Source organism: Nyctibius grandis, chromosome Z, assembly GCF_013368605.1.
Source record: "Nyctibius grandis isolate bNycGra1 chromosome Z, bNycGra1.pri, whole genome shotgun sequence".
NCBI classification, from domain to species: domain Eukaryota; kingdom Metazoa; phylum Chordata; class Aves; order Nyctibiiformes; family Nyctibiidae; genus Nyctibius; species Nyctibius grandis.
Window position 1 is genome coordinate 39172368 of NC_090695.1, and position 24443 is coordinate 39196810.

At 41.4% G+C, this 24443-nt stretch overlaps 1 protein-coding gene across 1 annotated transcript in view; it reads left to right on the forward strand.

Annotated features, from left to right (window-relative positions):
• ADAMTSL1 (ADAMTS like 1) overlaps nucleotides 1–24443 on the forward strand; it is a 518348-nt gene that overhangs the window by 421263 nt on the left and 72642 nt on the right. Inside the window, 3 exon segments of the mRNA XM_068422922.1 lie at nucleotides 544–628; nucleotides 12262–12563; nucleotides 20676–20805. Of these exon segments, the coding sequence (XP_068279023.1) occupies nucleotides 544–628; nucleotides 12262–12563; nucleotides 20676–20805 (517 nt within the window).

The following is a 24443-nucleotide window of genomic DNA, read 5'->3' on the forward strand; positions in this document are numbered from 1 at the left end:
GTTGAAAAGTATAGCTGTGCCATTTTATTACAGTTTCTCTGTTTTTCGGTGGTATCACTCATCAAATCAGGGTTTTCTTCCTTTTAGTAATCTATCAAAAACAAGCTTAATGTGTCTTCTGAAGTTCTAAAATTTAAGGGTAAACACAGGGATTTTATACATTTTGCCTTTTCAGTGTCAATGGAGGCTTGTTAGACTTGCAACACTCCCTCCAAAAAATGTTTTCCAAAATGCCTTTTACAGCCCAGTTGCATAGTCTGAAAAGTGACTTAGTTTGCATTTCTGTCTTTAGAATGCCATAGCCCTTCTAGCTGCAACAGTGAACTGTCTGGCCATATAACCTTGTAAGCGTTGTAGTCCAGGTGACAGAGAAGTTTCACTCTCTCCTGCTCTCCTTCTCTTTCTTTCTTCTTTGTGCTCAGCCTTCATGTGGATGAAGGCCCACATGCATCACAAGCATGCTCAGCAAGAGAGGGGAGCCTGACACACATAGCGGCGTTACAGCATGCTTCCTATTTTCACATGCTTGTGTTTGTTTCTTAGAGAAACTTCCCGTGGAAGCAAAGTTGCCATGGTATAAGCAGGCTCAAGAGCTGGAGGAAGGAGCAGTGGTGTCTGAAGAACCATCGTAAGTCTTAAAAATTTGGTTAGAACCTGTTCTCATGATGTGGGGATCTGGGGCTTGTACTGAACTAACACAGTCTCTTGAAATTGTATTTGGCTTTCATTAGAGCGTAAAGGCTAAACCCAGCCCTGTGGAAATCAATGGGCTTAAGGCTGTGTCACACTTAGGTACAGAATTCAAGAGGGCAAATGCAGATTCAACTTGAACAAATATATACATGTTTTATTTAAGGTCACTTACAATAATAACTACAGTGAGAGTCTGTCTACCTACATTGTTGTATGTTCCCCACTACCACTGTATCTCCGCAGCTCAGCACCATTATTTATTCCCACAATACCCCTGCGAAGTAAGAGGTAAAATATAGTGATGATTGCCCCTTGCCTCTTCCCCCAGGAAGAGTGTAGTAGCAGCAAATAAAACAAATTAACTTTAGCAGGAAATAAACTAGAAACCTCAGCGCTGTAGTTTGCATTGCCTTGTCATCACTTATCTCATCATTTCAGGGATTTTCCCCTCCCTGTTTTTCTTGCCACTTCATGGTCTTTGCCCAGCCACCTTTGCAAGATGGATCTCAGTCAGTACCTTGCACCCCCTTAATAGCTCTTCATCCTGCTGTAGATGCTCTTGGATGGCAGGTTGGCCTACGTACATACATAGACAGTCCCCTTACATTAGGGCTGCCTGAAATGATGGAAACTGTACATTTTCTTCCTAAATACATAAAATTAACTCATTATGTCCCTTAACTTTTTCTTTTTTCTTTTCCAAATCATTTTTCTTCTGTTTTGTGAAAAAATTACCATTGAGTTAGAAAGAGGTGGAGGGCATAAAATAGTTACAGGTAGTGCTGAAGGAAAAAATATTGCAATGAAAAGTGGGACAAGGACACTTCCATTTAGGGTTGATACCTGCCTTTTCAATATATCAATAAGAAAATCTGACTGGGTGAATCTGACCTGGTGTAGCCAGGTTCTTCACACAGTCCTACTGAAAATACAGTTTAGCAGTTTCTGCATGTGCTCCATTTCATTAATAGCAGGACTGCAAAAGAAGTTAGAAGAATTAAGTGGTTTAAAAAAACCCTCAGAATTTCATTCAGAATTGAGGGGTTTTTTTTGTCATTTATGGATAATCAATCTTCCTTAGTCCAATAAAACTGCAATGAAAGGGAAGCTGCAGTAAAACGGGTGTACCATATAAACTTTTAGCAATGAGGTTGAGAAATTAAAAATACTGTCATGATTATGTTTTGGATTTTTTATGCTGGAACTGTGATAAATGCATGCTGTAATTGTAACCTCTGCACACAGATTTAATCAGTATTCAGTTCCTCATGGCTGAGCACATGGCATTTTTTATTGCAACTGCAGTTGTGTATTAGACTAAAAAAAATTGTTCATTATGCAATATAATTGCCATTTTGGCATGGTTAATCTGAATTGAGGTCATCTGAAATTGGAACATTGAAATAGAGCTAGAGACATATATAATAAAATATATTATTTAAATATAATAATAATAATAGATTTTAATACAAATTATTTTAAACCAGCTGCCATATATATATACATAAACACATAAATATACACACATACATGTACGCAACTGCACATATTTGTATGTATATATGTATATTAGTAGCAGCTATCACATGTAATATAACGAGATTTTAACTGTTTCCAGAGTTACATAGATTTTGTAGGTTGATTCATTCAGTGTCAAAGTCTAGAAAATTCGGTATTTGTGAACATATTCCTCTTTCGTTTGTAAAGTGCAGTTTATTTTCTTGTGTCTTTTCTTGTGACTATACTAAATCACTTAGCTAAATGTGCATTTGTCAAACTGTAAAGAATCCCTGGAAGCATACATAAAAGAAGATGTAGTATCAGGAAGTTTATCAAAAGGAATCATACTGATGTGTGGTCATATCTGGAACAATTTGTTACATTAAGAATTTTTTTAGATAAATTTTGTGAAAAATGTTGATAGTAGTGTAGAAAAAGAGTATAGTAATAAATATATGAGTATATGTAGCTTTAAATATTGACAAGAGGTTTGTAGAAAATAGGCATAACCTGCAGGGAAAGATGAAGAGGCTTTTGCTTATCATGACGTATATTTTAGTAAAATATTCTGGAAAATCTTATGTGTATATTACCTGTGATATTAAAACAGCCCTTGAGAGATATAAAGGGCAAGGCATTTAAGAACTTTAAAATGTTTTAAGTGCAGTTATGACACCTCCTTACTTTACAGCTTCACCGCTCTGCTGCAACAAAGGCCCTGTTCTGCAAAGACATCCTCATCTTTTTACCCCATCCCACTTCAGTGATACCAGTGGGATACTAACATACCAATACAGTGGGACACAGTCCAGACTAGGTTCATTCTGCCATGGGGTGATATTTTGTAGTTTTTTCTCACTGCAAAGCACAGCTCTGGGAGTATGTATAATCTTTGTCTTAGGCTGATGAGAAATCAACATGACGTTGAATTAAATTCAAGTATAGATTTTTATATGTGTTGACTAACAGCTAAAATAAAGGGCACAAAGCCAGGGTCTTTATGCAAACTTTCCCAAAGTTTGGGCATATCCATGCCTTGTGTTTAGTTTGGAACAATTTTTAGTGGTAAGGCATGAGACAGAAAGACCAAATAAAAACTTAGAAAACTTGTGCTGAAGGGGTCATCCATGCAATCTCCATCTGTAAACTGTAACAGCCATCTGCATATTGTTCCAGAATATCTAATCTGTTGACAGCGACCTTGAGCTGTGAACTTCCACATAAAATTGGTTTGGGTGCCTCACTATTAATAGTGTTTTTCATTAATGTCTAAACAGTTACTCATTTCAGGTCCTGGTTATTAGATTGAAAAACTGTATGCAGTGACATCAAAAAGGAGACACAACATTCAGAACTCAGCAAGATACAATCAACAATCAACTCTGATGCCAGTTTTATAGCATCACTTGTCCTCATTCAGCAATGTTGGGATTTCAAATACACCAACTAGTTGAAAAGCAAGGTGTGTTACATGATAATGCACCTTTTGGCCTGTGTTTCTGCAGCTACGCAGAGATACAACATTAACACTCCACAGCCTACCATGCTGGCACATGTCAGGCTATCACCCACATTGGATGATGAATGATCAGTCCAGAGTGTAGGTGCATGCTAATTTGAGGGTTGGAATAGCCGAGAGTTTTTAAATGTTGGATCAAGCACTAGCTGGTGTAAGACAGTGTGTGATGTGGCCAGCTATTTTGCTGACTGTGAATTTGAGTAACTAGAACATGACCATCAGTTTCTTACTGTCTTTTGCCTAACCGTGTTGTAGTGTGTTACTTTGCTGTAAATATTTTCAGAAAACATACCAGGGGTTGTAAAAAACAATTCTAATTGCTTGTTTCCCCTTCTCCAAGGAAGCCATTTCTTTTCTCTGATTCAGCAGAATGCAGCTGGCTGAGCAGGGTTTGAGGGTGGGAGTCGAGCTGGGCAGCCAGGACAGGCTTTCTCTGAGACCCCACTTCTCCACTCAGCAGAGAGGGAATGATGGGCAGAGGAGAGGCAGTGTGGAGGGGAAGGGGAGCAGTCGTAGAGCAGGAGGAGCAACAGAAGGCCTCCAGTGGCACAGTAAGCCAGGTGCTGAAAACGCAGCGTCATGTGTTCATGAGCATGTTTGCTTGAAGTTGGAGTGATGGAAGTTTCTTCAGACAAGATATGCTTATGTGATTTTCCTATTCACTCTGTATTGGTGCAATAATTACCAATTTCATGACTGCACTTGGGCAGATGTCAGTAAGGACTCATTCTTTTCCTACACTTCATATGAGGCTCTTCCCAAGCTTTCTTATGCTACCAAGGTCACTGTCCCCATTCTCCTGTACAGATAGGGTCATTCTTTGTAGCCAGCAGACCATTCTTCCCCTACCACTGTCACCCTTTCCTCTTTATCATTCTTCAGGCAGAGAAAGCAAACCCCATCTATAAGCAACTCTATTGTCCTTCTCAAAGTTTATTTTTGATTGGAAGTTTAAGAGCTAAAGCTGAAAAATTTCAGCAGATTTCTTCTATGCATTGAGGTATCATATTTGTGAGTCTCTGTATTGTGACTTTTGTGACTTTCTATTGAATAAGATTTTTGTTATGAAATTGCATACTGTGTCATGAAGTTACACTTTTTTTTTTTACGTTGTCCTTCCACCTGTAATTTGTGATCATTCTCTAACGTGCTGCTAGAGCAGCAGATGCCTCATTTTTATTCCATCTGTGTGTAGTACCTTCCATTATTTATTTCTTCAGGAATTTCTAAAGGAAGCAAGTCTTACAGTTTAATTTTGTCTGTATATGCATATCTGTCAGTTGCCTTCTTCTTCTCTCAGTAATGTCTGAATTTATTCCTATTAACTGAATTTGACAGAGGCATAAATTTATCACAGAGAATTTTACCCCTCTGTCAGATTTGGTTGATATTCACCAGGAAATTCAGTGGTAGTATTTTCCACATGTCTCACTGAACTAAATGACTAGGTAGAAAACTGATACCCTACAATTCCCCAGTTGAAGGAAAGGTTTCTAAAGGAGTTCAGTCCGTAAGAGATACCAGAGAAACTACTTGGGCACTCAGCCTTCAAATGTAAACCCATGTTAAATCAGTCTTCATCGGTTCTGCTGCTCAAAGAATTACTCATAACCAGTTCAGACGCTTGAAGGCTAGGGGGGATAGTTCCGTTCGCATTGTCTGACCTGCTGCACCCCCAGATAGGGTCAACTAAATATTAATTGCTGAAAGAACTACTATGAAATACTCTAGGTTGGTAAAAAAGTATTGTACTCTTAGGACAAAAGTTTAAGCTGAGAAGTCCTTGCTGTCCTGTGTTGTCATACATATTGTTCTCCTATTGCTGTCCACCTCTGAAGTGACCATTCATGAGTCCTTAGAAATATGTTATCTGAGGGAGAAGCCACATAAGCTTTCTGTCTGACCTCTTTCACTGGAGCTCATTACACCAGCACAGCATGACAGCCAGAGTCAGAAAGAGCAGCAGTCATGATTAAAAAAGCATGGGTTTTTCTATGTATAATGAGATTGGGTTTATGGGTGGTAGAGGGGTTGTTTAAAAGATTTCTCTGTCTAACTCTTGAAAAATTCTTTTTTGTGTTAACACCATACCCAGCTTTTAATGTACTGCCGTAAATAACCCCGGTGCTAGCCATAAAAAGAAGCGGGGGGAGGGGAGGTAGAGGGCAAGGGCAAACAATAATATCTGAATGCCAGATGGCACCATCGTAGTGATGGAGCCGGTTCAGTAAAAAACAAAAAGAAATTCCTGACGTGCATCAGTGGTGGGGACAAAGCCCTCAGGGAAATGGACATGGACAGAGAGGCCAGTGCGGCAGAGTCACCCAATATCTCTTTCTTACTTTTCAGTAGGTATTTATGTTTCCAAAGACACGTAAGCTATTTCATTTTGTTTTTCTCTGTTAAATAGTTTCCATCATGATGTTTGTACCTGATCCACAGGTTAATAAATAACTTTAAAACTTCCTACAAATGTTTTACTTTAAAAATAAAGCACGTTATGACTATTGGATTGCCAAAAAAAGTAGTGAGGACATACACAGATACTATCAACTGCTAGGCTGTTGCTTATCCGCTACAGTGTCATGCAGTGAAAATGAAGAAGGAAGTTTAGGGAAACTGATCCATATTAGGATCTAATGGAAAAAAAATTAAACTATATATGTGGTTGGTCATAGGGAAGATCAGCAGTGCAGCAGCCTAACGTTAGGTAATGATTTCTGTCTGTTTATTCAAGGAGCCCCTTTAGACAGTCACCACTACTTAGGATTTATGTGTAATATCTATACAGGGCAGAAGCAGTTATCTTTCCCTGGGGAGAAAGGCAGTGATGAATTTATGCAGAGCACCAACAGTAGAGAAAGGTTTGAGACTAAACTGAAGGATAAGATCATATTCAAACTAAACTGAAGATAGACTATAGAGGGACAGATTGTAATCATTCAGATTGGAATTGGACCTATGCAGCTGGCTCTGGTGCCATTACTCTTACAGATGGAGCCCTGAGATTTTATTGACAAGTGGTCATGACCTCTGTTTTACTTCTCTGAACAATGGCACCAGCAGCTACCCAGTGAGTGGTGTGTGTGAGCACCCTGTGGTGTTACCCATACCTTAAAACCTATGGAAAGATGGGCCTTCCTGGAGGAAAAGGACAGGTTTGCATTTCAACTCAAGACAGGGAGTCTGGAAGTCTGAGCTCAGATTCCAGTTCTATCACAGAAAATTTCTAAGCCCTTCAACAAGTCACTGAGTATTTTATTTCACCAGCAGTATCCGATTTTAGATGCCTTAATAGATGGTTGTTTGTGCTTTTGAACACTCAGTCTTAGTGGTATGCGCAGTTCTCAAAACCTCAGACTTTGTCTGAACCATGGATTTACCCAACGACGGATTAAAAAAAAAAGCATTAAGCAACAAAAATTAAGGCCAATATGTAATTAAGTAGTAGTGAAGAAAATAAGATTTTTTTCTCCATAGTTCAAAGGACATCAGCCTGTATACACACTTTTTTTTTTTCTTCGTAACACACATTGTTGGAACCCAAATCATAGACAGAAGACGCTGTGGCTATGTGCATCAAGTGTTCTGGAGATCTTCACAAAACTTGGCAGGGCTCTCCATGGGTCTCACCCTGAACTCACTATGACCTGCTGTGGAAGGTCTCCCATTACTGAGCATTGACTCTGTCTTTGCGTTTCACTTCTTCTGACTTCCCCAGTTACATATATGTTGCTGTATGGAGGGGAATATACACCAGTCCTTAGCTGTGCCTAGAGTTTGAAGGAAAAATTATCATTATCCCAAGACTAAGTACTGCCATTGTCATTGTTGTCCTCAAATTTTGACATCACTTTTGCTGCCTTTATATGCAAGTGATCATTGCATAGCACATTTTAGTCTATAAAAGATGGATTTTTAAATACATTTTCTTTATATAATTTAAAGAGAGGAAGTTTTTTTAAAAACACTAGACACACTGTTGTCTGAAAGGGGCATTCTCATCTGTGAATGTGAAGAATAACATCTACAAATGCAAATAGTTCTTGCAAAATTCAGCTGGGCAAGAGGTATCTACCCAGTGTTCATGTGTGGATGAAATTCTGTGGACAACTGCAATTCACTTGTACTTGCAGGTCCATTGGATGTGCAGCCTGAAGGCTGGACTGCTGTGCATTTCACATTTTGACCAATATTTTGTATGAAGTGCTTTACATACAAACATGGTAAGTTGTCATATTAAAATTTCCTTAAAATATATTTTCAGTGATTGTAGTACACTACAAAAGCAATGGACCAACACCAGCTCAGTACCACACCTGAATGACCCCTGCAGAAGTCCATCAATGTCAGTGGCATTACATTTCTTTTCCTCCATTCCTAGAACACATTATGCAGCCGAGTGCAGGCTAATGTGCATACAACAAATGACACAAATGTCCCTTCACCTGAACGCAATGCGGTGCAAATTGTGAAACCTCAACAGCTAACAAAAAGCACTGAAAAATACAATGCCTCTGTTATATCCAGAACTCGCTATTTTGCAAAGGTGTTCATATAATGTGAAAAGGTTGCTGATCCATTGCCATAAAAGTGCCCACAGGTCCAGGAAAAAAGTACAGGTGTTTGTACAAGCACCATCAATTTTTAACCCCCCATTTTCTTTGGATAGTTTTCCACCTTTCATTCCAACCCTTTTCGTTTTCCAGCTTGAGAGCACTGCTAGCCACGGAGATGTCCATTTAGGGGGAGGTAGGGATCCTTCAGCCATCCCACAGCTGGGTGCTGTAATGTAGGCAGCGCTCCAGCAGTTGAGTAGCAGCAGACACAGTTAAGTCAGTCATAACAAAGCCAGGTCATGAACGATTTTCCCTCCTTCCAGCTTTCACTTCTCCACCTAGTAGTGATCTCACTAAAACAGGAGCAAAAGACTCCTCTTTAAAATATTCATCAGAGCTCTCAGAACACACTCACTGCTGCATTTTTCCTTTGGGGAAGAAGCATTGTCATCTCTGCTGTGCAGAGGGATAAAAAGAGATTATCTTTGATGCAATGGCAACATGCTAATCACTACGAAGTGTGCTAAGACCTATGAAATACTCAATGTAATCTCTTTGAGGCAAGAGTTATCTTTTTATTTTTCATTTGTACAGCTATTAGTACAACCGGGTTCTGGCTGACAGCTACTGCTGCCACATTACTAGAACTAGTATTGCCTTTGTCTTATTTATTAGGGTTGTTATCATAGGGACTATTATTACAGTGGGATTTAATTGAACAACATACAATGACAACTAAAAGACCTCCATCGTTTCCTGTTTTCTAAAAACCCTACATTTCAGTAAATCTATTCCACTACTTCCATTTTCAAAGAAGACCCAGATGTTAGCATACAGAAAAGCACAATGCTGTGCAGTGGAAGGTAGACCATATGCAGAACAAATAACTTTAAACCCATGGAACTGCCTGCTTATTATTCACGTACTTTTTGTGTTTTGTGCTCACCATTTGGCAACATTTATCATTAACGACCACACAAAGATATCTGAAAGTCTTTGTAATTTCCCGGGTTTAGGATGATGGAAAATTCAGAAACAATGTATATTTATATTATGCATTCACATTACATAAATATTCAGCATCTAATGACAAGTCCTATATGGAGATTTTGTTTGCAAGGTTCTCTTGGTTTCACCCCTCCTTTTTGTCTGCTTTGGACTCTTTGATTCTACCAATACCCTCTTTAACAGACAATAGTTATATTAGAATTACACTACACTTCCAAATTTATCACTTAAAATGTAGAAATTGAGCTTAAAAAGCTGACTAAAATATAATTTCCTGAAGGTATTCCAGTGTTTTCATTATGAGTTGCTGACTAGGGTAAAATAATATAATATGTGGCTTTTATAAATCAAGCCTCATTTCAAAAAGGATCCAGTCTGCTTTAGTAATGTTCTTACTTCCCTTTTGTGTCCTCTCTCTTTTCTTCCTGTGTGTGTAAATATTCTCAGTATATGAAGTATCTCCTTTTGTCTAAATGAGCAATTTTAATATCTGGGAAAATATCATGCCTTTTGGTTTGGAATACAGCAGGTCTTCAACAAAGCAAAGTTACACAACAATTCACAATGTTAAAAAATATAAGGAAGGCAGCTTCTGATTAAGACCAGTGGCTTTTTTTTGTAACCTGATTAGGTTTTCTACCTCTTAGTTTGTCAGGTCAAGAAGCTATACCTTCAAACTAATCAAAATATCTAAGTCACAGTGGCTAACATGCACTGTCTAATCTGTGACAGCACATTTTCCAGAATAATATCACAGCGGTTGCACAGTCTTAGAGAAAACAAGATGAGTGGTCTACCTGTACTGTTAGACTATAATCCTTTCAAAATGAAAGATATCATCTTTGAAACAACACTGATCTTTTAAGATGAAATGTCTGAGAGTAGGGAAATGGAGTTACTTTTCATCACTAGTTTCCCAAGGGCTTTGCTCCAGAAAGAAATCTTGCAGTCTTTGTAGCTGCATTATAAACAGTTTCAAATGTTCCAATAATATATACAATCCATTTCTTTCCTTTCTATTACTTCCTGTATATAGTGCTGGCAGGGCATGTCAGGTTTATAACAAGATGTTATAAACACTCACAAAAAGTGGGTAAAAAGATGCACACTCGCTGCTCTAGGAGGCTATGCTGTTCTGGTCAGGGATCCTGGTACATACACGCTGGCGGGGCACCAAGTTCCTTTCTTGGTTTTGGATTCTTTTTTTAACACCAGAGTAAAGGGAAAGTCCTTTTTGTCAACTAAAGAAAGGAGCGTAAAAATACTTTCAAAGATGCTGATCACAAAACTAAATTTCCCTTTTCTTCCTATCAGACTGTTCATGGGATTGTCAAGGTGAAAAATGACTTTTCTGTAGCCCCGAGTAGCCCTAGACCATAGAAGAGACAGACATGTATATTGCCTTCAGCCCAGCGCAAAGCTGTCCAAGTCTGGTGTGGCCTATCCAAAAAAAAGACCAAAAGGAAAGGAATACTGTCAGTGGCAGCCATGTTTTAATCAAAGATACATCACATAAATGCTGATTTATTTGATAAATTTAGCCAATGCGTATGATTAGGTGCTGAGAGACCTAAATTTCTGCCAGGCAGCTGACCCTATCACAAAAAGTTTTCAGCTCATTAGAGCAGCACTCAAAAATATCAGTAAAGAAAAACTTGTTGAGTTTGAAGGAGCTGACAGATCCCAAACACTTACTGTTAATGGGAGAGTGTTATCAATAGGGATTGTTCCTGTGAGGTTCTTAAGGGATCAGTGCCAGATCCAACTACTCACTCTTCTGCTCCAGCCCTTGAAGTATATCTACAACCACTGTCTTAGAATTTGCCCATGGCAGAAAGTTTGGCAGAATGGACAACAGAGAAGACAAGACAATCAGACAAAGCTATCATCTGAATCACCCTGTAACCTGGAGTCATTACTGCAGTGCTTTAATACCACCAATATCAGGTATCTAAGCATAAGTAATGCAGGTCATGGAGTACCCTGGAACCATTTTTTCCAGAAAGATTTAGGAATCAGCAGAGATCCACATGATCTCAGCAAAACCAGGTGTGTTACATTTAAACAAGGTGGTAATGATGTGGTATGGAGTTGAATGTGACCCTTCTGCTTGATGTTACTTTGAGTAAAATGCTAGGCCAATTTCCAGCACTGATTTTTTTTTTAAGATGTTGAGAAAGTGGTGACAACACAGAAAAATTGAGAAATTATTCTGTTATTGAGCAAAAAAAAAAAAGGGAATTCAGTCATTCAGTGTCTTTCTCTTATTGTAGTGATGGCTGCAAGGTGCTTTTATTAAAGTATGTATGGACTTTCAGAGGCAAAAATTCTGAGCATCTCAGGGTTGCTAATCAGTGAGACAAGAGCAACAGCCAGAGAAATCCAGAATAGAAATGGAACACTGTTTTTTTAATGAGAAGGGAAATTAAATGTGCTAGGGGGAAAAAAAGGCAACTAAAAAAATGGTGGGTTCTTTATCTTTTTTATGGCTTCAAATTAAGGCTTAAAAATGCTTACTGAAGTACAGGAACAACGGTTGAAATTATTTTCCCTGTAATACTGCAACCTAGCTGATAACAGATAGTTCAATACTTACTAGTGAAGTAATTATGATATCAACTAAGGCAAAGGTGATCTAGGTTGAATACTAGCAAAAAGTAGCTAGCGGGATCAAGATGCACATTGGGAGATTGCAGAATGCCTTGCACTAAAAGGTTTCAGGATCAATGCAGGTGCTTTAAGCATGCAACTTTCTTCCTGAATATAAGGAGACATGCCACATGAGTACTTGAGAGCCCTTTCACTATTGCCATCGAGTTGTCTACAAAATGTCATGGCTCTTATGCATATTTCATAATAGCCCTATGATGAGGTGAAGCATTTGTTTTTCATTGAACAGAATTTGGCCTGGACAGGACTATACTGCTTTTCCTTGTCTGGCTGTTTGTGAACATAACTTCCCTTTCTCTCTTCCTCTCACAGGTTTATTCCCGGGGCTTGGTCCACCTGTAGTGTCACCTGTGGAGTGGGCAGGCAGGTGCGGCTTGTGAAATGTCAAGTGCTCCTCTCTTTCTCTCAATCTGTGGCTGACTTGCCCATCGATGAATGTGAAGGTCCCAAACCTGTGTCTCAGAGAGCCTGTTACAGTGGTCCCTGCAGTGGGGAGGCAACTGAACATACCCCAGAGGAAACTGAGCTGCTGTATGGCAGCTTACAGGAGTTTGATGAGCTCTATGACTGGGAATATGAGGGCTTTACAGAGTGTTCAGAGTCCTGTGGAGGAGGTAAGTGCAAAATGTTTCTGTGCTGGATTTGCTTTCCCTTTTCAAGTGTGTGCTTTGCAGTTAACACCCGTGGTCTTGCTGCTTTGCTACAGCTATTTAGAATCATAAAACCATCTGGGTTGGAAAAGACCTTTAAGATTATCGAGTCCAACCGTACTTGAAAAGGCATGGATGAATACTGTGAAAAAAAACATGTGCATGACATATTTTAGCCCAGGACTTGCAGGCTCCATGCTCAAGCTGTCACCAAGAGTAATCAATGTATCGCATATTTCTGTTTCCTTGTATCAGCTGATCACTCAAAAGGCACTCACGCAAAAAAGCCAAATGTTAAAGTGATCTTGTGATACAGGCTAAGAATCACATGTCATTTTTAGTTTTTATCTCTTGATTTGCACTGTGCAAGTATGAACATGTGGAAGTTAATTGTCCTCCCATAGCAGATGCATTGAATTATTGATATTCTAGGGACTCAGCCAGTTCCCTAGCTCCTATCACTAAGTGACATCAGCTCCGATCCCAGTGCAAAAGAAAACATATGGTTTTCTTTTGGCTCCCTGAATGCCTGTACACCAATGCACGCAGCATGGGGAATAAGCAGGAGGAGTTAGAAATCCGTGTTCGGTCGGGGGGCTATGATCTAGTGGCAATTACAGAGACTTGGTGGGATGCCTCGCATGACTGGAATGTGGTCATGGATGGCTATGTCTTGTTCAGGAAAGACAGGCCACTAAGGAGAGGTGGTGGAGTTGCTCTTTATGGGAGTGAGCAGCTAGAATGTATTGAGTTCTGTCCAGAGGCAGATCAGGAGCGAGTTGAGAGTTTGTGGGTGCGAATTAAGGGGCAGGCTGGCAGGGGTGATACTGTTGTGGGTGTCTATTACGGGCCACCGGATCAGGATGAGGAGGGTGATGAGGCCTTCTACAGGCAGGTGAGAGCAGTCTCTCAATTACAGGGCCTGGTTGTCATGGGGGATTTCAACTACCCTGATATTTGCTGGGAGGCCTACTCAGCCAGCCATCCCCAGTCCAGGAGGTTCCTCCAGTGCATTGATGATAACTTTCTGATGCAAATGGTGGAGGAGCCAACTAGGAGAGGAGCGCTGCTGGATCTGATCCTCACTAACAAGGAGGGTCTGGTTGAAGAGGTGAAGGTTGAGGGCAGCCTTGGTTGTAGTGACCATGAGATGGTAGAGTTCAGGATCTCATGTGGCAGGAACAGAATAGCTAGCAGAATCACAACCCTGAACTTCAGTAGGGCCAACTTTGGCCTTTTCAAGCAATTGCTAGGGGAAATCCCATGGGACAGGGTACTAGAAGGTAAGGGGGCCCAAGATAGTTGGTTAGCGTTCAAGGACTGCTTCTTCCGAGCTCAAGATCAGAGCATCTCAGCAGGTAGGAAGTCAAGGAAGGGTACCAGGAGACCTGCATGGTTGAACAGGGAACTGCTGGGCAAACTCAAGTGGAAGAAGAAGGTGTCCAGATCGTGGAAGGAGGGGCTGGCCACTTGGGAGGAATATAAGTCTGTTGTCAGAGGATGTAGGGAGGCAACTAGGAAAGCTAAGGCCTCCTTGGAATTAAACCTTGCAAGAGAGGTCAAGGACAACAGAAAGGGCTTCTTCAAATACATTGCAGGTAAAGCCAACACTAGAGGCAATGTAGGCCCACTGATGAATGAGGTGGGGGTCCTGGAGACAGAGGATAAAAAGAAGGCGGAGTTACTGAATGCCTTCTTTGCCTCTGTCTATACTGTTGGAGGCTGTCCTGAGGAGCCCTGGACCCCTGCGGCCTCAGAAGAAGTCAGGATAGAGGAGGAATCTGTCTTGGTTGATGAGGGCTGGGTCAGGGACCAATTAAGCAACCTGGATGTCCATAAATCCATGGGCCCTGATGGGATGCACCCGCGGGTGCTGAGGGAGCTGGCGGAAGTCATTGCTAGGCCACTCTCCATCATCTTTGCTAAGTCATGGGCAACAGGAGAGGTGCCTGAGGACTGGAGGAAAGCGAATGTCACTCCAGTCTTCAAAAAGGGCAGGAAGGAGGACCCGGGTAACTATAGACCAGTCAGCCTCACCTCCATCCCTGGAAAGGTGATGGAGCAACTTGTTCTTGGTGCTGTCTCTAGGCACATCAAGGATAGGGGGATCATTAGGGGCACTCAGCATGGCTTCACCAAGGGGAAGTCTTGCTCAACCAACTTGATAGCCTTTTATGAGGATGTTACCCAGTGGACAGATGATGGTAAAGCTGTGGATGTGGTCTATCTCGATTTCAGTAAGGCGTTTGACACGGTCTCCCACAGCATCCTCGCAGCTAAACTGGGGAAGTGTGGTCTGGATGATCGGGTAGTGAGGTGGATTGTAAACTGGCTGAAGGAAAGAAGCCAGAGAGTAGTGGTCAGCGGGACAGAGTCCAGTTGGAGGTCTGTGTCTAGCGGAGTTCCGCAAGGGTCGGTTCTGGGACCAGTTCTATTCGATATATTCATTAATGACTTGGATGAGGGATTAGAGTGCGCTGTCAGCAAGTTCGCTGATGACACAAAACTGGGAGGAGTGGCTGAGATGCCGGAAGGCTGCGCAGCCATTCAGAGAGACCTGGACAGGCTGGAGAGTTGGGCGGGGAGAAATTTAATGAAATATAACAAGGGCAAGTGTAGAGTCCTGCATCTGGGCAAGAACAACCCCATGTACCAGTACAAGTTGGGGACAGAGCTGTTGGAGACCAGCGTAGGGGAAAGGGAGCTGGGGGTCCTAGTGGACAACAGGATGACCATGAGCCAGCAGTGTGCCCTTGTGGCCAAGAAGGCCAATGGCATCCTGGGGTGTATTAGAAGGGGTGTGGTCAGCAGGTCGAGAGAGGTTCTCCTCCCCCTCTACTCTGCCCTGGTGAGGCCGCATCTGGAGTATTGTGTCCAGTTCTGGGCCCCTCAGTTCAAGAAGGACAGGGAACTGCTAGAGAGAGTCCAGCGCAGAGCCACGAAGATGATTAAGGGAGTGGAACATCTCCCTTATGAGGAGAGGCTGAGGGAGCTGGGTCTCTTTAGCTTAGAGAAGAGGAGACTGAGGGGTGACCTCATTAATGTTTATAAATATGTAAAGGGCAAGTGTCAAGAGGATGGAGCCAGGCTCTTCTCAGTGACATCCCTTGACAGGACAAGGGGCAATGGGTGCAAGCTGGAGCACAGGAGGTTCCACTTAAATTTGAGGAAAAACTTCTTTACTGTAAGGGTGACTGAACACTGGAACAGGCTGCCCAGAGAGGTTGTGGAGTCTCCTTCTCTGGAGACATTCAAAACCCGCCTGGACGCGTTCCTGTGTGATATGGTCTAGGCAATCCTGCCCTGGCAGGGGGATTGGACTAGATGATCTTTCGAGGTCCCTTCCAATCCCTAACATTCTGTGATTCTGTGATTCTGTAAAAAAGCACTAATGCTGTGATTGTCTGATGCTAGCAGGCTTGGCACTTGGAGTGTCTCAAAGTTAATCAAGGTCTCAGGTTCCACGTGTTATAGACTGTTAATGCAGAGTTCTCTGCTATGCTTTTTTTCCCTCATTTTGTCTAGCTAGTTCTGAGAAATATGTCCACTACAGTATTTTTTTAATCAAACCTAGACTTACCCAGCTGCTGTCTTTTTACATTACAAGTTTCAGGTTATTTAAAAAGGGTTTACTATAGATAAATACAGAATAGATGGTGTAGTACTGGAAACCACTCAGCGCTTTATGAATGGTTAATAGCATGATCTGGACAAATTCACCAGTAATCAGCTACAAACTTAAAAAAAAAACAGTTAGTAGAAAATACTGCAAATGTTTTCTATGCTTACTTTTAGCTTGCTGACAGTAGTCAGTGTTTAGAGCAGTTCACAGAGAGTTATCAGACCATTGCCACTGTTGCTTTGTTTCCTGCATAAAAGATATGACACTAATGTATACTAAGTGGTGACAAACACTGACTTTACAGGAATATCTGTCATACATTGAGGCTAGTCGCGAGCAGTAACAATTTGTCAGACTCACACTGTGAATATTGAAACCTGAGTAACTTCTAGAAATATCCTCTTGAAATGAAGTAATTTCTTTGAACATAGTGACTATGTGTGTATTTTTCAACTGTAACTCACAGAGGCTGATATGACAGAGACATTTTGCTTTATAAATTTAATCTCTTTCAATTGTCAGCAAAAATTGTTAGCCCAGATTTCTTTTTCCCTGACGTCAACTCCAAATTTTTCAGATTAGCAGATGCTGAGTCAGATATTTTTGTAGCCACAGATGCAAGACTGATCAAACTAATTTTATTGGGTTTGGAGTCTCAAGAGAAGAAATTGGATAGATGCAGAAGTAACCTTTCACCTCCCAGAAGTAGCAACCAGAAGGAATTAGTTAGTCATTTAGTCTGCTGTTAGTGGCTGCATTTCCCAGAGCTGTCATCAAATATCATGTAACAATTATTCTATTCTGGTAGATATAAACACAGAAGATCTCATTTGATGGTATTTTGAAAGTGAACTTAAACTGCCTAGATTCATGTCCCACCCTTACACCCTTTTGTATCATGATTTTCTATTGAGAACTGATTTCTGTTTTTCAGGGAAAGCAATTTTAAAGCAGACAGCTTTTTGTTCTGGTAACATTGTGCAGTAAATTATGTATAGAATTCAGTTACTTGGAAAATAAACTTCCTGAAGTTCATATACTTTTTAAAATTATCTCTGTACCATGGAACTTCTGATGGATAATCAAAGGTCTTTATATTCTCTAAACGTTCAATGATCCATCCTTGATTTAAAGCTTATAACTATTTGCCACATTGACCTATTAAAAACAGAGGGACAGATGTTATCAGTATGCTGAGACACACTCGGTGCGAGATTCAAGGAGAAGCTGAAGAAAGTTGTTCTGAGCACATTTGTTTGCTGCTGTAGAAAGACAGATTTTTTTTTTTTTTTTTAGTTGCTGGCAGAAGCTATTTGAGCCAGAAACTTCTGTCAATACATAGTGTAGCAACCACAGACTGGTTAGATTCAGACAGGAGCCTTTTTCTTCAATACCCATGCTGTCAGGCAAGATTACTGGTCCTACCAGTACCTTTAAAAGTTAAAAAGTTATAAAAAATGTCTGAAAGGAAATTATAATGAGCAGAGTAGAATGCTGGTAGGATAGACTAAAATTATTGTGAATACAATTGGAGATGACTTAGGTGACAGGAATAAGCATGGAGAATGAACTCAGTGGCAGGTCTGGGACAGGTTGAATACTAAAAAGTGAAGTACAGTATTATCAGAGCTTGGCTATACAAATTTGACAAAACAAAACCCTCAGTCAGAAACAGAGAAAAGGCTGAATTCAAGACCTCACAGTCAATCACTTTTGGATAGTCAGCACTGAAACAGACATGCAAAAGTGTTAAGGTAATTGATAAATCATTGGTCAAGGGCTCATTAGTGACACACTTCAGAGAGAAGAAATTGAAAGTGTGGAAGTACGCTCAGTTCGCAAAATATCGATCTGAAAAGAACGTCCAGCACATACAGATGGTGAGTGATCTGTATCTCTGGCATACAGAATGATGTCATCAGCATGTGGCAAGACTCGGTGGTTTCTTTCCAAAGAGTTAAGAAGAGTACTTTCCTGTTTCCATGCTTCTGGATTAGCAGCCCTTCTCTCCTGGCTTCATCAGATTGGTCTTGCTGTCAGGCCTGCACAAGTGATCAATTCAAAGTAGAGACCAGTAGCTTCAACATGGTGCCATTTCCCATCAGGTAGAGAACCTCCTCTGTTCTGCAGCCAGGAGCAGTCTGTCCTGGGGAATCCATATGCCTATGTTGGCTGTACAAAATATGATAACATGCTCAACAGAAAAATGGTTGAGCTGGAAAGACTGAACGTGACAGGGTAGAGAGCATATTGTTTATGTATAGAAATTTAATTTGTTTCCTTTCCTAGAAATAAATCACTACTATTTGTTTTATTCTTTTAATGGGCTATCCTTTTTACAATTTTTTTAAGTCTTTTTACTTGAATAGCAAAATGACTTGAAAATATGGGGCCACCTTGTACAGAAGGAAACCCACAACAATGTTGGCTGACTTCAGGGACTTTGGTAATTTTAATGTTGATGTCCATGTCCAAAAATGTCAAATTTCTTTCTTCTCTTCAGCCCCTTGAGTGCAGTGGAGATACTGCCTATCCTTGAATCATAGGCATGCCCTGAATAGGCTTTTACACATAGGAGCCAAATAAATTGCTCAACATGCCACTTTGCTATGAGCCTCTCCTCAGCCTGTACTGAGAATAAGGGGAATGAATCCATGAATAATTTCAGGAGCACAAGAACTACAATGAGTTGCAGCACTTTGCTCCTGTTGAATGATATGATACCATTGTTTGCCTAAGGACATGTGATCTGGCAATAGAAATAGCAAAAGGTATTGTCAGTTCTGTTACACTGCTCTTGGAGCTGTTCAAGCTCTTCCAACATTATTTTTTTTTGAAACATTGGTGTCTTCAAAAGATTGTGAGATATTTTGGAAAACTAATTGTTGGTTTCGAGAAGATGATGCAATTGTTATTAGTTCTTTTCCTAACTCAGGAAGTAAGGATGAATGTAAAAAGCATACTGCCAGTTTGCTTGAACCACTGTGGATTAGATTTTCAGGAAGTTCAGGCCAATTATTATCCTCAGACCCCCTGGTGACAAGTAGATCCTCTATCACTAAGTACTCTTTCCTATGGCATGTGGTGTCGCAATCTCTGATTTTCTAGCTTTCTAACCTTGTAGTCTAAAAAAGCCTGTAACATTCCTATCTTACTCATAGGAAATGTGAGAAAGAGTAACTGGTATGCTGGAGAGTACACAAGGAATTTGGTATCACCAAGGATTTCCTAAATTAAAACGTAATCACCAAATCTCCAGCTTCTCTCTTAGTCCCAACAGCTACCCTTATTCTGTCCTAGCTTTCAGATACACCCTGCAGGTTTGCATCTTTAGTTTAGGTGCAAGTCTGTGGATGCAGAAGAGTAACTGAGAGCAGCTGAATTGTCTGACCTTGTTTTACTTTACTTTTGCACATATAGCAGTCATATGTAGCAATCATACATACAGCAATCTCTACAACTACCTGAAAGGAGATTGTCACGAGGTGGGTGTTAGTCTCTTCTCCCAGGTAGCAAGTGATAGGATGAGAGAAAACACCCTCAAGTTGTGCCAGGGGAGGTTTAGACTGGATATCAGGAAAAATTTCTTCACTGGAAGGGTTATCAAGTATTGGAACAGGCTGCCCAGGGAAGCGGTGGAGTGACCATCCCTGGAGGTATGTAAAAGATGTGTAGATGTGGTGCTTAGGGACACAGTTTAGTGGTTGACTTGGCAGTGCTGGGTTAACAGTTGGATTCAACGGTCTTAAAGGTCCTTTCCAATCAAAACAATTCCATGATTCTATGATTCTATACTGCTGCTTAAAATATAGCATGCCGAAGCCAAGGCCATCTTCACATCTTAGCCTGCTTGACTGACAAATAAACAATCTCGTTGCACTCATAGTGAAAGGATGAGTCACTAGACAGCACTGGACAATTTTCTGTCCGGGGAACGTAAGTGGTGAATGAAACTAGGAACTTTTCATTGCAGTTGAGACACCTAGTGAGAGACTGAAAGCAAGGGCAAGTAAAAGCCCAGCATCCCACGTGGTGTTTTGATCAGGTCATCTCCCAGCTGGCTGGGGCACAGGATACAAAAGGTGCAGTAAGCAATGTATGACTGTGTCTGGAAAATTGCAAGAGTTACAGGTGAAGGCTTTTCCCAATAGAAGGAAGAAAAGGAACTGCAGTTTTCCCTACTCAGTCATGTACGCTGTGCCAAGAAACATCCCCCTTTGGTAGACATTCCTATCGTACTCCTCAAAGACTGTCAGGCAGAGAGCTTGGATGTGGACAGGAAACACCTCACCACTGTGCGGGAAGTAGCCTCCTCACTCGCTGCAGCCCCTGAGCTGGCATCCCTGGCTGTGAGGCTGTGCTGCAGCCCCACTGGCCCTGCTGGGCCCATCTCTGCCCTCGACTACACCTCCGAGTATGGGTAGCTGGCTATGACCACGCGTTGTTGTGTGCAGGCGTCCAGGAGGCTGTGGTGACCTGCCTGAACAAACAAACCAGGGAGACTGCGGATGAGACACTGTGTGTAACCAGCCGCCGCCCTCCACAGCTGCTGAAAGCCTGTAGCCTGGACCCCTGCCCCGCCAGGTAGGCTTCTTATGTCTTCTTCTGTCTTATCACCAGACATACTTTTTTTTCCAGATTTAAGAGAGATATGATCACTGATGAAGTTGAGAAACTAATCTTTAAGCTCCCCATGAATCTGAGACGTTCGGGGCCAGGGATGCTGGGATCTGGGCATTACTGAAATGACTCCTGAAGTACGAGAGTAGAACACACAGACGAGAGCCTGAGATGGCTCTCCAGGTTGCAGCACCACAGACTCAGCTGTCTGGACTCAGCAGATCTGTGTCACTCCCCTTGGGACTCCTTTTAATTGACGTGAAGTGAGCAGAAGTGATGTGAGTGAGTACAACTCTGCTGTTGTGTAAGGCAGCAGATCGGCACAGCCGGGTCAGTGTTGTTATCACAGGTGAGGACACCCAGGCCAGGGCTCTTCGGTCTTGTCGAGACATCGTTTAATGGATTTTGGGGAATCCATGACAAAAGCAAAAGAAATACACAAGTGTGTGTGATTGTAGTCCAGTATGTTGCCCAGAGTCATTTAAATAACACCAGTAGTATGAAAAAAATAATTTTAAATAACTTGTGACCCCAGACTCAATGGGCTTTTGGTCTGGAGGCACGCACTGCCTGACACATGCCTTTCTCAGACTTCAGGAGCTTACAGCCTCTTCACACCACAGTCATATTGACCAGGAAGTGCAAAGTGGTGGTAAAACCAAAGGGCAAACTTCAGACCGCTTGCCTATTCAGGTCCTGCAGGCAGACGATTTATGGATTGTCTTAACTTTGCCCAGAGTTGTGTCAAGTTTAAGGAGACTTCTCCAACCTCTCATCTCACAAAATGTTTTGCAGAACCTGTTCCTCCTTGGCCTCAGGCAGTTTCCACAATCCTGACCCTAAAAATAGCAGATCTTTGTCTGCAGAGATTCACATCTGTACCCTCTATGACAGAAAAAAGCTGTCATGAGGTTACCATGGTTTATTTGAATAGACCTGGGCCTGTCAAGTCTTCAGGATCTACTGTATACATATTGTCTGTATTCCCAGCTGTACACAGGTGCATTTACTCTCTTCTGGTTGTGTGGCAGATTTAAAATACATTGGTTTATAACTTTGAACTATTTAAAACACTCAGTGCTGTCCAGGTGGTACATATTCCTTAGAGTGTATATTGGTAGGTCTATGTATGCTTCATATGACAGCAGGCTATACAGAGTATATCATTACGAATATTAGTAGATTTTGGGTACACAGAGAAGGTTCACATTAAAAATTAATTACATCATCAAATATGGCCAGCATCCCAGAATCATAAGGACAGAAATAACGGTTTGATTGGATGATCAGGATTTTGAGCCTATGACAAGCAGAGTGAAATAGTCTGACATGTTTCACCAAAGCATTACAAGAATTGCTTAGGAGGATATTGACTTTGTTAAATTGTCTGTATTGCTGGCAATAACACACAAATATTATATTAATGCTTGAAAAGAATTTTGTAGGTGGAAATCTCGCTGTAATTGATGGATAGCAGCATCACTGAGCTGCCGCTGAGAGTGCATGGTAGGAGATTCTGACATAGAAAATAAATATTCACTGGCCAAGAAAAAATAAGGTACACTCATGTAGGCCAGTATTTATGTGGGTTCTGTTCCAAAAGTAGTCTGAGAGTTTGGGTGAATACTTTTTGAATTAGTCTAGGGCTGCAATTGAGAAAAGGGGAAATTACTCCCTTCCCTGTACATACATCTCCTCTCCCTCCAGCCCGCTCAGTCTGGAGGAAATTGCCTATCTGCAGAGATTTAAGTGGCACGGGATGAAGATCAGCACATGTTCTGCAAAATGACTCCTCCAGTAAGGGCAAGGAGGCCTAAAACTCAAGGCTGCAGACAGTAGGCAGCATGGCTAATGGAAAGAGAGGCAAGAAGGAAAGCTGATGTGTCTCCCAGGCAGGCTGTGACACAATAACTTTGTTATTTCCTGCAAGTTTTTGAAGTACTATGTCTACTAATGCCACTGTATTAAATACAATGGTATATTAATTGAACTGATAGTATTTAGTGTATAAAGATTATTGTTTTATAATTATTACTTACAACAGTCTTAAGACTTTCAAAGAGAACGCATGAAAAAAAAAAGAAAAAATAATAAAGGCTTTAGGGTTTCCTCTTTGTTTTAATCGTAAGATGCTTCAGGATTCTAATTCATGAAATCTTGATCCAGGAATCTGATGGAAATTTAGGCTAAAATCCTATCCTTATGAATATTGATGAAGGCATTGCTGTTGACTGACAAGTCCAAAACTTGTAATACACTGTGGCTGTGAACTTAGATCCCTGTTACAGAAGTTCCCAAAATGCAATCTATCTGTGAACCACTGATACTTCCCAGAGCTTCTGCTGACGGTTTTTAGAGACAGCTGGCTGGTCTCATAGTGTTGGCTTTTCTTTCTGTTTTCAAGCTGCTAAAATGCATTAACAGAAGCTAAAAATATAAAAAACACTTTCCTAAAATGTCCTTGATGTGTGACTGTTGGAACACGCAGTTGTGGTGGGTAGAGGAGGTAGCCTGCTGAAATGGCAACTGAGACAGTGACGAGTAGACAAGGGAATGTTGTCCACAGCTTGAAGAAAAAGCTCAGAAGTCTTGCCCAAGAGAATGAAAATTCCATCCTAATACATTTAGAGAAATTATTCCAGTGATGTTTCTTGAACCGAAACAGCCCAGCGTGCTTAGAATTTAATGCATATGTTTAGAATTTAATAAAGTTCAAGATCTTTTTTAGCTTAACAAGGAGAACATTTAAAAATTAGAACTTCCAAGCTTAATGTTGCTTCTGCTGCAGGCACTTTTGGTTATATGTGACATTCTCCATAGCCTCTCAAAGGGTTAGTCGTGTAAGCCTCTCCTTGTCAACAATCAGAGAATCACAGAATCACAGAATGTTAGGGATTGGAAGGGACCTCGAAAGATCATCTAGTCTAATCCCCCTGCCGAAGCAGGATTATCTAGATCATGTCACACAGGAATGCGTCCAGACGGGTTTTGAATGTCTCCAGAGAAGGAGACTCCACAACCTCTCTGGGCAGCCTGTTCCAGTGTTCGGTCACCCTCACTGTAAAGAAGTTTGTCCTTATATTTATGTGGAACCTCCTGTGTTCCAGCTTGCACCCATTGCCCCTTGTCCTGTCAGTGGATGTCACTGAGAAGAGCCTGGCTCCATCCTCATGACACTTGCCCTTTACATATTTATAAACATTAATGAGGTCACCCCTCAGTCTCCTCTTCTCCAGGCTAAAGAGACCCAGCTCCCTCAGCCTCTCCTCATAAGGGAGATGTTCCACTCCCTTAATCATCTTCGTGGCTCTGCGCTGGGCTCTCTCTAGCAGTTGCCTGTCCTTCTTGAACTGAGGGACCCAGAACTGGACACAATATTCCAGATGCGGCCTCACCAGGGCAGAGTAGAGGGGGAGGAGAACCTCTCTTGACCTACTAACTACAGCCCTTCTAATACACCCCAGGATGCCATTGGCCTTCTTGGCCACAAGGGCACACTGCTGTCTCATGGTCATCCTGTTGTCCACTAGGACCCCCAGGTCCCTTTCCCCTACACTGCTCTCCAACAGCTCTGTCCCCAACTAGTACTGGTACATGGGGTT